The sequence below is a fragment of the Micromys minutus genome (genome assembly GCF_963924665.1).
Source record: "Micromys minutus genome assembly, chromosome: 1".
Taxonomy (NCBI): domain Eukaryota; kingdom Metazoa; phylum Chordata; class Mammalia; order Rodentia; family Muridae; genus Micromys; species Micromys minutus.
Window position 1 is genome coordinate 22,454,269 of NC_137969.1, and position 12,386 is coordinate 22,466,654.

General features: G+C 48.6%; 1 protein-coding gene across 1 annotated transcript; it reads left to right on the top strand.

The window, feature by feature from the left end:
* Positions 1-806: 806 nt before the first annotated feature.
* Positions 807-11,609, top strand: ZNF518B (zinc finger protein 518B). The gene is made up of 2 exons (XM_080941379.1): positions 807-944; positions 7,989-11,609. Exon 2 carries the CDS (start codon positions 8,193-8,195, stop codon positions 11,445-11,447), a length of 3,255 nt encoding a protein of 1,084 aa, XP_080797505.1. The 5' UTR covers positions 807-944; positions 7,989-8,192; the 3' UTR covers positions 11,448-11,609.
* Positions 11,610-12,386: the final 777 nt, after the last annotated feature.

Genomic DNA, 12,386 nt, shown 5'->3' on the forward strand with positions numbered 1-12,386 from the left:
AGAGCTTTGTCCTCTATACTGGCTTCCTCTCAGATGTCACTCATTAATATGAAGCCCACTTAAAGAAAGCTATATGTTCTTTCTTGTCTGTCTGCCCTTAAGTAAGAGGTCTGGGGCAGTGTTTGTGCAAGAGGCAGAACAAAGAGCAGGTTAATAATTGTCACCGTGAAGGCTGCCATTTTCTTCGCCCACCCCCGTATCCCCTGAGCCTGTGCAATGGCAGACCTTTCATAGCCAAGTCTGGTACTGTGGTAAGTGGGGTCCTTTCCAGTGAGGATTTTTTCCCAGCCTCAATCGTTCCTAAACTGCCTCTGATTTCCACTCTGAGTGTTCTTGCTCCCTTGCAAACCCGGCCGCCTGCAGAAAAGTGGCTGGAGACCAGTCCAGACTGTCCCTTTATGGGTGGGAACGGGAGGCACAGGGTAACCTGGGAAGGATTCTGAATCCGTCATGTGCCCCACTTCAACAAGGGAGCCATCCATTTCATGGAGGTTCCTAGGAGCACTTCCTTTTTAAGCCTAGACTGGCTGCCACTGAGAAGCAGTTTTGAAGGTTGATTTGTTTGGCCTTTTCTACCATCCAAAGAACCAATTTTGCAGACCCCGGACTTACCCCCAAGTGTCTGACTCTGTTGCAGACCCGTTGGCTCAGCCCTGGCTTCTGAGCATAGATGTCCACCCCACGGCCTAGAGTCCCGAGACTTGTGGTCCTCTGTGGCTAAGAAGGCCTGGAAGAAAAGGAAGAGCCACAGAGACCTGCCACGACACACTCTTGACTTCTGAGCCTGGAAGAGCAGTACCCAAGAGGCCGGGAAGCCTGGCTGTGACCTCTGCTCACAAGACGCAAGTTTTAACTCAACACTACCAGCCACCACTTTCCATCTTGGCGTGACCTAAAAAAGCCCTACATTACCGTCTCCAGGCCCTTCATCCTAAAAGAAGCAGGTAATCAAAGTTTTGTTTCAAAGCGAGTCTGGCGTGTCTAGGACCATGTTAGCCTGGAACCTTTCATGACCCAAGATGCCGTAGTGTCAGCAATTGGCCAGCCATTGAGAGCGCCTGGCCAGCTTCCTGATAACAGAATCTATACTGAATTTGCCCATTTACTTCTGGCTCAGCTCAGACTCCTTAGGGACAGCAGCTCATACAGATGTGAACTACAGTTCACATCAGTGTTCTTTGTGCTTAGCCACACCCAGACACTGTGGCAGGAGAGCAGGGACATTCGGATTGCTGAGCTCTACCCCTCTCTAAGACCTTGGTTTTGCCAAGGTAGTGCTGCTGACTTGCTAGGCACCTCGTCACTCCTAAGGCCGTGTGGCCCACCCCCCACCTCCACTGTGAAGTCTACAGGGTGACGGCTTTTCTTGCCCATCCCCGCACTTTCCTGAGCCTGTAATTCGGGTGGTTCCCAGCCCGAGTCACATACGAAAATCATTTTTGAAGCCTTGTAGACTTGTGTATGGATTCTGCCCTGCCGCCACCTCAGTTAAACCCCAGGCTGTGAGAAATGGGACCCAGGCAGGAGCAGTTTCAAAGCCCCTAAGTAACTGCCTTTAAACATGGTGGGCTTTATCCAGACCATATTTTTCTTAATACAGTCAAGGCCAATGATTCTCCTCTCCCCACCCCCTGTGGAAGGAAAGATTTCTCCTCTTTTATTAAACTATCTATTCTAAAAATTGGGGGCGGCGGGGGGCGGGGTTGAGGCCAAAAAAGGAATGAGGGAAATGCAAAAATGTGTTCTAAATATCTTTAGAGACCTTGAAGCCCTTTGAAGGTTTCAAATCTGAAATTTATACCTACTGCTTGTAGTACCCCTTGGTTGTGTTTGTGTGTGTGTGTGTGTGTGTGCACATATACATACACTCATGTATCCTGTCTAATGTTAATAAGCATATTTGCTCACTAATGATCATTCTTTTCACACTTAAATTACAAGCTTTGAACTTGAAGGATCCAGACCAAGTCTTATTCTTTCTTTTCTCATAACCTGTTGGGAGAAGCGGCCTTTAAAATAAACCCCTTCCTTTGTTTTCTGGTGTGGAGTTCACTGATGTTTCTGCAGAGCCGCTCTCCCTGTCAATCCTGGGAGAGAGCTCCTGCCTCTGAGCAAGTCCTCTGTGTGTGGTCCTTTCAGCCGCCTCCTTTGCTCGCTTTTACAGTGTATGCTTCTCAGCAGAGCTTTACTGGACCCTTTACACTTAAAGAAGTCTCACAAATGTTGGCATTTCCTGTTACTAGCTACTTGCATTTCGATTTTTTTTTCCCCAAACATCCTCACCTCAGCCACGTGGTAAATTATCTGTATTTACTACTGCAGAAACTCAGGCTGAGTTAGGTTAAATGTCTAAAATCTCACAGCTAGATAGCTAGGAAGCCAAAGGCCTACCTGCCCTTTGACCTCCACACCCTTAAATTGCAGTCCCCGAGAGAGCAGTCAGATTGTCACAGCCTCTGTTCTATTGCTTGTTCCCTCAATACGCCCACTTTCAGAAGACCATGAGACCGTGGGGGTGGTGTCTGTTGTCAGTGGCATTTGGACATGCTTCTTGTCATCGAGGTGAAAAACCTTCTGCATTCGTGAGTGCAGGGTGGTTTGGCATGAAGTGTCCACCAAGTGGCTGACACGGCCTGTCAGGCCTGCTTTCCCGTCATCTGCTCACTTCTGATTTGTAGTCACCGAAGCACTGGCCCTTGTGGTTGGTTTATTTGCTTAAAGGTCGGGAAGATGAAATGCTGTTTGTAAGTGTGATGCTGGCATCTTCCCTGTCCGGTCTTAGAGCTACAGGCCACTAGCCATGATAGGCTCAAATAGCACTCAAAGGGTTCACTGAGAGGGATGGGCGAGGTAAGTCAGAAACAGAAGGGATGCTTAGACACAGCTTACCAGTGGCACACTGTCCCTTGCCTGGCAGTGAAAAGAGGGAAATCACTTGCCAACTCAAAGCCCCCAATAAGGGCTGAAGAGTTAAGCTTCCAGCAGATTCCTTTGTTCTTGGGTTCAGAAGCAAAATCCCTGTCCCCGTGTAATGGATGTAGGCAGAGTCACGGCAAAGGGAGGAGTCATAGACCAGAATGCCTACAAAATGCTGTTTGATTTTGCTTCCCAGTCAAAAAAGATAGAGCCAGTCATCTGTCATGTTCAGCTGTGGGTGTCCAGCCATGGTCTTTCCTCGTTGACATGTAGAGGGGACATGGGCTACAGGCTTGTTGCTTCCATAAAAGAGGGTGGGGGAAGGTAGCCTGGTTGAGTGTCTTTTCTCCCAAGGTGACTACTTCCCTGTTTCTCTGAACTTGACTACTTTCTACCTGGATCAGTCTTGACTATACAACCAAACAGACTGTTTAAAGGTAAAGGGAGAGTCAGCTATGTTCTAGAAAGAGCCATAACCAGGCAGCTAAGGAACCTAGGCTTGGCATTTTCTTCATTAAAATTGTAAAGTAACATCTAGTGAGACCTGGTGAACCAACTCCTTTCCCGATACATTTGGCTGGCATTTTGGTGGTTAGTTACCCTTTCCGACAACCCTGTGCTGTAGGCCAGGGAGCAAGCAGTGTGCCTCAGGTCACACACCAGCAACTGTTGGCACTTCCATTTAAGATCCTGCATTGTTTCTAGAATGGTAATGTGGGCTGGTCTTACACGCTTGGCTCTTCCTGACCTGTTGAACACTTATAAGCATTAGGAAGCCATATGCTTCCTTCGAAATAATGCATACAAACTTTCGTGTCTTTGACTAGCTTTCAGCATCAGTGAACTGGATCTTCAAGTTAAATTTTTCCCCTTGTGTTCCCGCAATAAGTATGTAAGAAATACGAGTGAGCTCAAAAGTGAAAAATTAAAAACACAGACAAAACAAACGAAAAAACCTTACACCCACCCCTACCTCAGTGCTGAGAGGGAGTGTGTGGCACGCAGAATTCACTCCTATGTGGCCATGCACGACAGTTGTCCTTGGCTTTTGCTATAGATAATTATGCTGTTAAAAAGCTCTTTGTATGCTGCTGAGTCATTGATTATGGAAAACAGGCACTGTTAAATGGATCTCCTTCCGGGCCATTAAGTTACCAATACAGAGCCCTTCTGAGTTATCCGAAAGAAAAACATGGCGTCCTGCCCTAGAAGCTGTGACTTTGGAGGTCAGTGAACTCCGCCATTGATATATTGGGTGCCTTTGGCGTTAAGTGCATTCATGCACAGGCTTCTGTGGGCAGCGTCTTACATCATCCTTGGCCCTCAGTTCATTTGACAGTAACTTGCCAAAAGGAGTCAGCTGTGCAGGCAGCTGTGTGTGTGAACCAACCGAAGGACTTGTGTGCGAGGGATGATGTTCTCCCCAGATGATGTTCTCTGTACCTGAGAAGTGTCCTCATTTCATGTCACCCACTCCCCATCTCCCAGGCTGTTAACTTCTTACCTCTTCCTTGGAGTTAGTACACTGGAGCTGTGTGCTGCCCTGCGCCTAACCACGCAGGATGCAAACGGCAGCTAGAACTTTAAAGAAACCACCCGGCTTCTTTTCCGCCATGAGAGGGGAAGCGGCGGTATAGTACTGAGGATGGCCCAGGAATGTAGAAGACATGGAAATGGTTCACAGCCTAGATGTCTGGCTTCTCTCTGCAAGGATAAGTGCCGATCCGTCTCAAATCTCACACTCACACCTGTTCCTAAAGATTCTTAATCTCTAATACAAGTTCTCTCCAACTTACAATTGTGCCCCCCCCCCCCTTTTGCAGGACACTGACTTCATGACGGTGTACATTCAGGGTGCATTCAGCAGGAATCATACTTGTGGTCAGCCATGTTGTCACAAGTATAAGCCATCAATACTGCACGGTGGACTGTATTGAAGAATGAAATGGCTTAGTTACTTTATGTAAACTGTCTAGCTGTGTGCTAGCTAACGTAAACATTCTTAGTTGGAAAACAGGCTGTGCTGTGTTGTGCTGTGCTATAGGCGAGTGTGTTGAACTTGTATTTCACTTAGGATAGTCTCAGGTTTCGGGTGGGTTGTAACCCCCTTGGACGTTAAGAAGCATATGTAACTGCTTAGATGGTTTTGCAGAGATGGTGGTATCACAGGACCTTATTGTTCCTCTGCCACTCAGAGCTGGCCCTGATTTTCCAGAAACACTGCTTCAGAATGCTCTCTGCTTCTTACTGATGGTCATGACCCTGCTGGCTAAATCTATTTTAAACATTTAGAAGGATCGAGAGCCTCCAAGATGCGAAGGGACCCGGCAAGAACATGGTAAAGGTGTTTTCCTTCCTGAGTCTTCGAGACTGTGAAGATGTGAAAGCCTGAAGGGAGCTTTGCGGGTGGGGTTCTCTGGTAACTACTTCTAGTAAGGAGGTGCTGCATTAAAACCGTCAATAAGCAAACTTCGGGGCAGATGCTTAAATTAGTGCAGCATCAGCACCACTGCTACCCAGGTTACAAGATCATGAGGCTGGGAGATGACATAGTGATCGGGGTGCGGGTCTTTGGGACAGAACTAAGAACTGCCTGGTGACAGGCTATTAGCTGGGCCCGGCAAGACTGAGTCCTTTGTTTACCTGCAAGACAGTGGAAGGAGGGTGTTGACAACAAAAACAAAACTGCCTGAAGAGGAAAGGATGGGGGAGGGGGACGTTAGAGTAGCCACTGTGTCTGAAGCTAGCAATTTCAACTCCCAGCAGGCTTTTGTCAGGGTTACCTGGGACCTTTGCTAATGCTGTGTTAACAGCCCCCTCTGCCCTGGAATGTCTGTGTTTGCATGGCTCTTAGGCTCCTCCAAGGCTTCAGGACCACTGATGTGAGCTCTATGTTCTGACTTCAGCCTCTGCATTCTATGGCCCTGTGGTCATCCGAGCCCTACTTGCACTGAATGGCACCTGCATGAAATTGCTGGGTAGAGCATGTGGAAGATTTGTGTTCTTAAATTGTAAAGTCTGATTTCAGAGACCAGCAGCCTCAGGCTTAAAAACCTAACCCAGGCTTTTGTCCTATACCTGAGCAAACCCATGCACATAGGTCACTGCTTGAGGTCACTTTGTGTGTTGCAAGACCTCGAGGGGTCACCCGGTCTCCTTTCATGTGCGCCAGTTTAGAGATCTAGGAAGTACGCAGTATGTCTGCTTCCCCTACTGATGTCCCTGAAAGGCTGGTCTCTGCTGCCAGTTAGGAGCATTCGTGTGTCCTGTACAAGTCATGGTCCTCTGGCATACAGGTATGCTTGAACTTGGAGGGGTCAGACAGCACTTGCCCCACCCCCACCCCCAGGCCTTTGTCTCCTTGATGCTGCATCTGGTGCCAGGGCTTGGCTACATGCTGGTAGTTGCTTTGGGTGAAAGTAACCGTCATTCTCTAGAGCTGGACAGGAAAGAGAAAAATGCAAGTGAAGTCACAGCTTGTCCTTAAATGTAGGGTCTCCAGTGCTTTTCAAAGCTGCCTTTCAAGGGTTTTATACCACATCTGAATGTGCAGCAGGGAGGCCTGTGCCTGCCCTGAGCTGACCTTCCAGACTGGCTTTGTGTGGCTCTCGACTTGGCCATCCTGTGCCAGAAGGAGCTGCCAGTTCTCCCTCTCTTTCCTGCTAAGATGAAGAAAGACCAGCTTCCAGTAGACTAAGCAAGACGTGCTGTTGGACTCCTAGTTCATATCGTCTGAGAAAAGTGTCTCTACATTATATACTCTCAACCCCTGTGTAGCATGTGCATGAGACTGGAAGAGCCTGCTTGTTCTAGAAGATTCGTGTTTCCTTCCCCTGTTCTAATTTAAGGCATCAGAGCCTACCAATGCACACTCCAGTCTTCCTAGATCAGCTGGATGCTGCTGTTGGGATACAAATCAGGGCACATCATCCCATTGGTCCAGTCTCTCTCTCAGCTGTCACATATGCAGGAGGAACCATTGTCCTGTGTCCCATTCTGACCACCCTATAGCCCCCACCTCAACTGATTCTCCCTCCAAGTGCTCCAGGCCCACTACAGATCTTGCCTTCTCTCTGCTTGATACGGCCTATTTCTTTCTTCTTGATACTGACCATAGAACTCAGTCCCTGGCTGCCACACTGGCTGTCCTCCCTTCACCCAGCCCCCACAATCTCCTTACAGGAGCCCTTCCTATTCTCTTTATCTTTTTGATCTTTCTTTACCAGTTTTGGTTTGGGGTTTTTAAATTTTTTTTTTTTAACTGCCATTTAACAACTAAACAAATGAGCCACTCTCCCAAATGTGGGCTTCATAAGAGGAAGACAGCGATTTGCCCATTTTTAAGCTTTAAAATCACTGTATGTATATCCGTGCCACAGAACATCTGCAGCGGCCAAGGAACAACCTTCAGGAATTAGGTTCTCTCCCACCAGGCTGACAGTGTGGGTACCAAGTGTGTGTACCCACTGAGCCATCTCTCGATCACTGTCCTCCAGCCCACAGACAGAGCACCTAGCACTTGGTGGAGGCCCCTGAAGATGATAAAGAGATCACTATGTTTGAGCCAATAGTGTCAGCCTCACTTGTGAAGGAGCGTGGGTGCGTGAGTGAGGGTTGGCATAATGCAGGTGCACATGAGAACAGCCAGCCGTAAGCCCTGCTCCACCACTGGGTAACTCTCACATGAAAACAGTTGGCGTGTCCTTATGATGTTTTACAAGGCTTATATGAAGCTACCTATGAAGTTGCTCGAGTGTACTCACATCTATTAGACAAAGCATTCCCTTGTCAGCAGTGATCTTGAGCTACTGGTAACATCCTTCCTCCAGGTAGCTCAGGCTCATGGTTGGTCTAGAGAGGAGATTTCTAAGCACCTGAGCCAGAGAATGTTTTTAGTTTAGGTTCGCCAGCATGGTTGTGTTTGTATTGCTGCTACAGCAAAGTAGTTTAGAATCTGTGGAGATTGTGTGTCCACCGAGCCATCCCGACCCAGTGCAAGTGGAGGTAGTTTAGCTAACCCTTGAGCCTCTCTGTACTGATCATGCCTTATGGGTTTTTTTTTTTTCCTGTAGTGTTGCCTGGAAACAGAAGTGAAAGCAGTCCTATCGTGGCTCACATATTCCTGTGAAAGGACACCAAATGTGATTGGTTATTACTTATTCACCAAGAAGTGCCTGCCGCTTCACCAGTCTCCTCCACCAGCCTCTCGGTGTGAAAGGATGCCTGCAGAGGGTCGTTGAATGGCCTCTCTCTGAATTCCAGTTTGCTATGTGCATATGCAGATAAGGGAGATGAAGGATATTGGAGAGCAACTGTATACCACACAAGTGAATGGAGGACCCAGTTCCTTGACCATGTCCCCCAAACAACCTAATAGAGCAACTCGGCCAGAGAGACAGGAAGCACAAACCCTGTTGTATCAAGGTTCAGAGGCAGAGGCTGCCACAATGACCATTACTACTTGTGTACAGTGCAAAAGTGTCCACAAGATCCCCACCCAAGACTTGAGGAAGGGCCCTGGGCAGAGCCAAGACACTTATGTCTGCTTTAAGTGCAGCCTCCGAGCAGTGCCTTCCCAGCTGCATTTTGTGAACAAGAACACGGGGGCCGCTCACGTCGTCGGGAATGACCCGGAAGCCATCTCGAGCCCTGTGAATAAATTTAAGGTCAGGAACTTCAAGCCGGGCAAATACTACTGTGATAAATGCCGGTTCTCTACCAAGGACCCGCTGCAGTACCGAAAGCACACGCTGCAGCACGAGGAGATCAAGTTCATCTGCTCTCACTGCAGCTACATCTCCTACACGAAAGGGGAGTTTCAGCGGCACCTGGTGAAGCACACGGGCATCTTCCCCTACCGGTGTGAGTACTGCGACTACGGTGCCATTCGAAATGACTACATTGTCAAGCACAGGAGGAGGGTCCACGAGCGGGCTGGTGCCAAACGGCCGTTCAAAACCGTCGCCAAGCTGGAGCCCAAGAGGACCGTTTCAAGGCAGAGCGTGGAGCTCTCAAAGGCCCCGAGTCCCAGGGCTGCCTTCCAGAACAAGCTGTCAGACCAGCTCTCTCGGTTCTCTCTCCACGCCAACAAAGACAAGACACCCATGTTACTACCCGAGCTAAAGAAATACCAAAAAGATGTAGTGTGTATTCCCAACAGAGGGACCCTGTCTGAGCCAAGGGAGGTGAGCCTCCTGGGGAATAAGAATGTTGAGGTGGAGGTGCTTTCGCCCTCCAAGGACCCTGTGCAGCCGGGTATGCCGCTGACCGTTATGGCGCCCTCAGAGCTGGTGGTCCCCACCAACTGTCTAGCCCAGCTGATGGATGTGAAGGTGGTCAACGGCACACAGCAGCTTGTACTGAAACTGTTCCCGCTGGAGGAAAACACCCGCCTGGAAACAAGCAGAGGAGATGGAGGCGCTTCTGAGTGTGTGACCATCGAGAAAGACTCAGGGGGACAGAAGAAAGTGCTGTCTACAGAAGCACCCAGGTCACTAGCCATGGACGGAAATGCTGCTGCGGAGTTTGTGGGCCTTGAGCGCCTGCACACTCTGGTTCAGAAACAGCTTAAAAATGTGAAGTGGGTGAAGTCTTGCAATTTTTTCATGCCCAGTAATGGCGTGCAAGGTCATCCTGAATCTTTCCTCGGTTCTGAGATGATGAAAGATTTACAGAAATCTCACAGTCTCTGTCCACCTAGAGCCCTTCCTTCTGTTGCTGTAAAAAGTCATTCTCCAGCCTCTGTACAAAGTAGTGCTTCCTATGGTCCTGGAACCACAGTGAGCCGTTTGTTGAGTAAAGCAGCTGTTGCTTTTGCTGAAGACAGAAGAGGCTCCCGCGGTGAGTCCCAGCAGCTACTTCCGCTTGCCTCCTTGTCTTCTAAGGTCTCCTTCTCTGGAGAGAAGAGCTTACTGCCTATAGGTGACAATGACTTAGAAGCCAGAAATAGGATTAGTCGTCCCGAAACAGTGGTTTCTTCCGACAGGAAGCTGGAAGACAAACAGATGGAAAGCAAAGCAGTGGGAAATACAGGCCAGGTTTCGTCTGCACAGAAAAGGGAGTATCTACACATAAACATCACTGAGGAGGGTAAACAGTGGTCGCAGCAGCCTGGGGATAAGCCTGTGCAGCCCAAGACTGCTGAAACAACAGGTAACACGTTAGAAGGCCCAGTGATCTCGTCAGTATTCTCGCTGAGCTCTGGATCTGAAAATGTGCCAGAGGGCATTAAATGGAATAGTTCAACAACCAAAATAAAATCCATTGAGCTGCTGCGCAGAAAGATAGCGCAGTTAATTGAATCATGCGGCAAGCCTTCCTCTTTGTCTGCCGCTGGTGCTCAGCGACGTCCCATAGGGCAGGCGCCCAAGCTGACTTCAAAAGCAACTCCCAAGACTATTCAAGAAATGGGTGTGTCCCTTACTGGCCCTGGCCCTAGTCCTGGCCCTACCCCTGGCCCTTCTGTGGGTCCTCTCCAAGCACCTCTGAACCAGGACAGTGTTACTGGTAGCGAACAGCTTGCTCCACAGCAAATCTGTCCCCAGTTTGTCAGTGCTAATGACGGGAAAATGGAAAGCAGACTGACCAGAAAGACTCCTGTTGCTACTCCAGTGCTAATCCCCAAGGGGGCTGTGTTGAGGGTCCTTAACTCTTCGGAAGACACTCACATCATAGAGGCCACCTGTGACACCCCCGTCAGCATACCCTGCAGTGAAGCCCAGTTATCGGGAACGCTTCCATTCTGTCCTATGAAGCAGACAGGCCCAGGCTCCCAGCCTCTGATATGTAGAAGTGGACCAGCAGACTTGTCCCCAAGTCTGGAGACATCTCTTCGGCCCAAATCCAGAAAAGAGGACCCTATCTGCAGTGCCACGCCTAAGAAAATGGTCCCTGTGTACAGCACGGCACTGGGAAGCAGTGACTCCAGCAGGCAAGGGAGGCCAGTTTCCAGAAACCTAACTGTAAGCAAGAATAAAACCAGGCAAGTGGGCTCAGCCAAGAAGAAAAACAAGATGCAGGCCAATCCCAGCCGATATTTCAAAGATCCTTCCTTTTTCCAGGTGGCAAGGCAGCTGCGACTCATAGCTGCCAAGCCAGATCAGTTGATTAAATGTCCCCGTCGGAACCAGCCTGTCATCGTGTTAAACCATCCTGACGTCGACTCCCCCGAAGTGACCAATGTGATGAAGGTAATCAACAAATACAAAGGCAATGTCCTCAAGGTTGTCCTGTCTGAGAGGACTAGGTGTCAGCTGGGTGTCCGGCGGTACCATATGCGGCTGACCTACCAGAACGTAGCAGAAGCTAACCACATGAAGAGGCAGATGATGTTGAAAATGAAACTGAAGAAGGTTCATAAAAACAACTACCAAGTGGTGGGCTCATTGCCGGATGACCCCGCCCAGTGTGTCTTTAAGTGTTGGTTCTGTGGCCGGCTCTATGAAGACCAGGAAGAGTGGATGAGTCACGGCCAGCGGCATTTGATAGAGGCCACCAGAGACTGGGATGTCCTTTCTTCAAAGGGCAAATGAGTGAAACTTGGTCTTTGAAATTTGATTTTCTTCTAGTTTTCATGGCTTAGGGCCACACCCTAGACCCTTGATGCAGTAGAAGAAAGGGAGTTGCTTAATCCTTAGAGATACCATAGGAAGGGTGAGAGCCCTGTCCTGTCCTTACCTGAGCTCTGTGGCTGGACCAGGGGAAGGTGGGAGGCCCTGAAATTCTACCATTTTTCCGTTGAAAGGATGTAATGCTCTCCACAGGTTTTCAGTGGGATCTGAGGCCTTTCTTGCTTAGTTCTTATTTTTCCAAATAGACACATCTTTCATAATCCATTTAGAGGGCAGGTTTGTGGCTGGCACACTTTTTTGGACAAATGCTGCTGAAGGGTTAAGCCTGTCTTGGTGCACACATCCACTTTTGAGTTTGCTCTGACTATTCTGGAATAGACTATTACATAATAGAAATTACATTTCTATACTTGATGGGTCATCTTAAATCTGGTTAGAGAGCTGTGTTTGACCCCTCCCACTGAGAACTGCTATGCTCTGCAGAGCCCATGAGCTTTGCTTTCATTGAGCATGTATCAGCAACAGTTGTTAGAAGGAAAGACAGATTTTCAGTATTTAGCTTTTGCTTGCTTTTAAAATACCTTGACAGTAGTTGGGTGGGGAATACGTAATTGTTTTTTTGTTTTGTTTTGTTTTAGGTGAAGAAGGAAACTACATTAAATTAAGTCTGTTCTTTGCATCTCACTCCACCAATCATAAATGGTCATTTTAAAATGTGAGGGAGCAGATTCATTGAAAAACAGATTAGCCTCAGTCCATTCCAGGTGGACAGGCAGGCTGTGAAGGGTCTGCTGTGGCTGGCTTTTCACCTGGGGACCCATGCAAAGCCCCAGAGGATGCCAGCACTCTCTTGAGCATAGGATCATAGTGTTGCTCCCCAGGCCAGATCTGTTCTCCTTT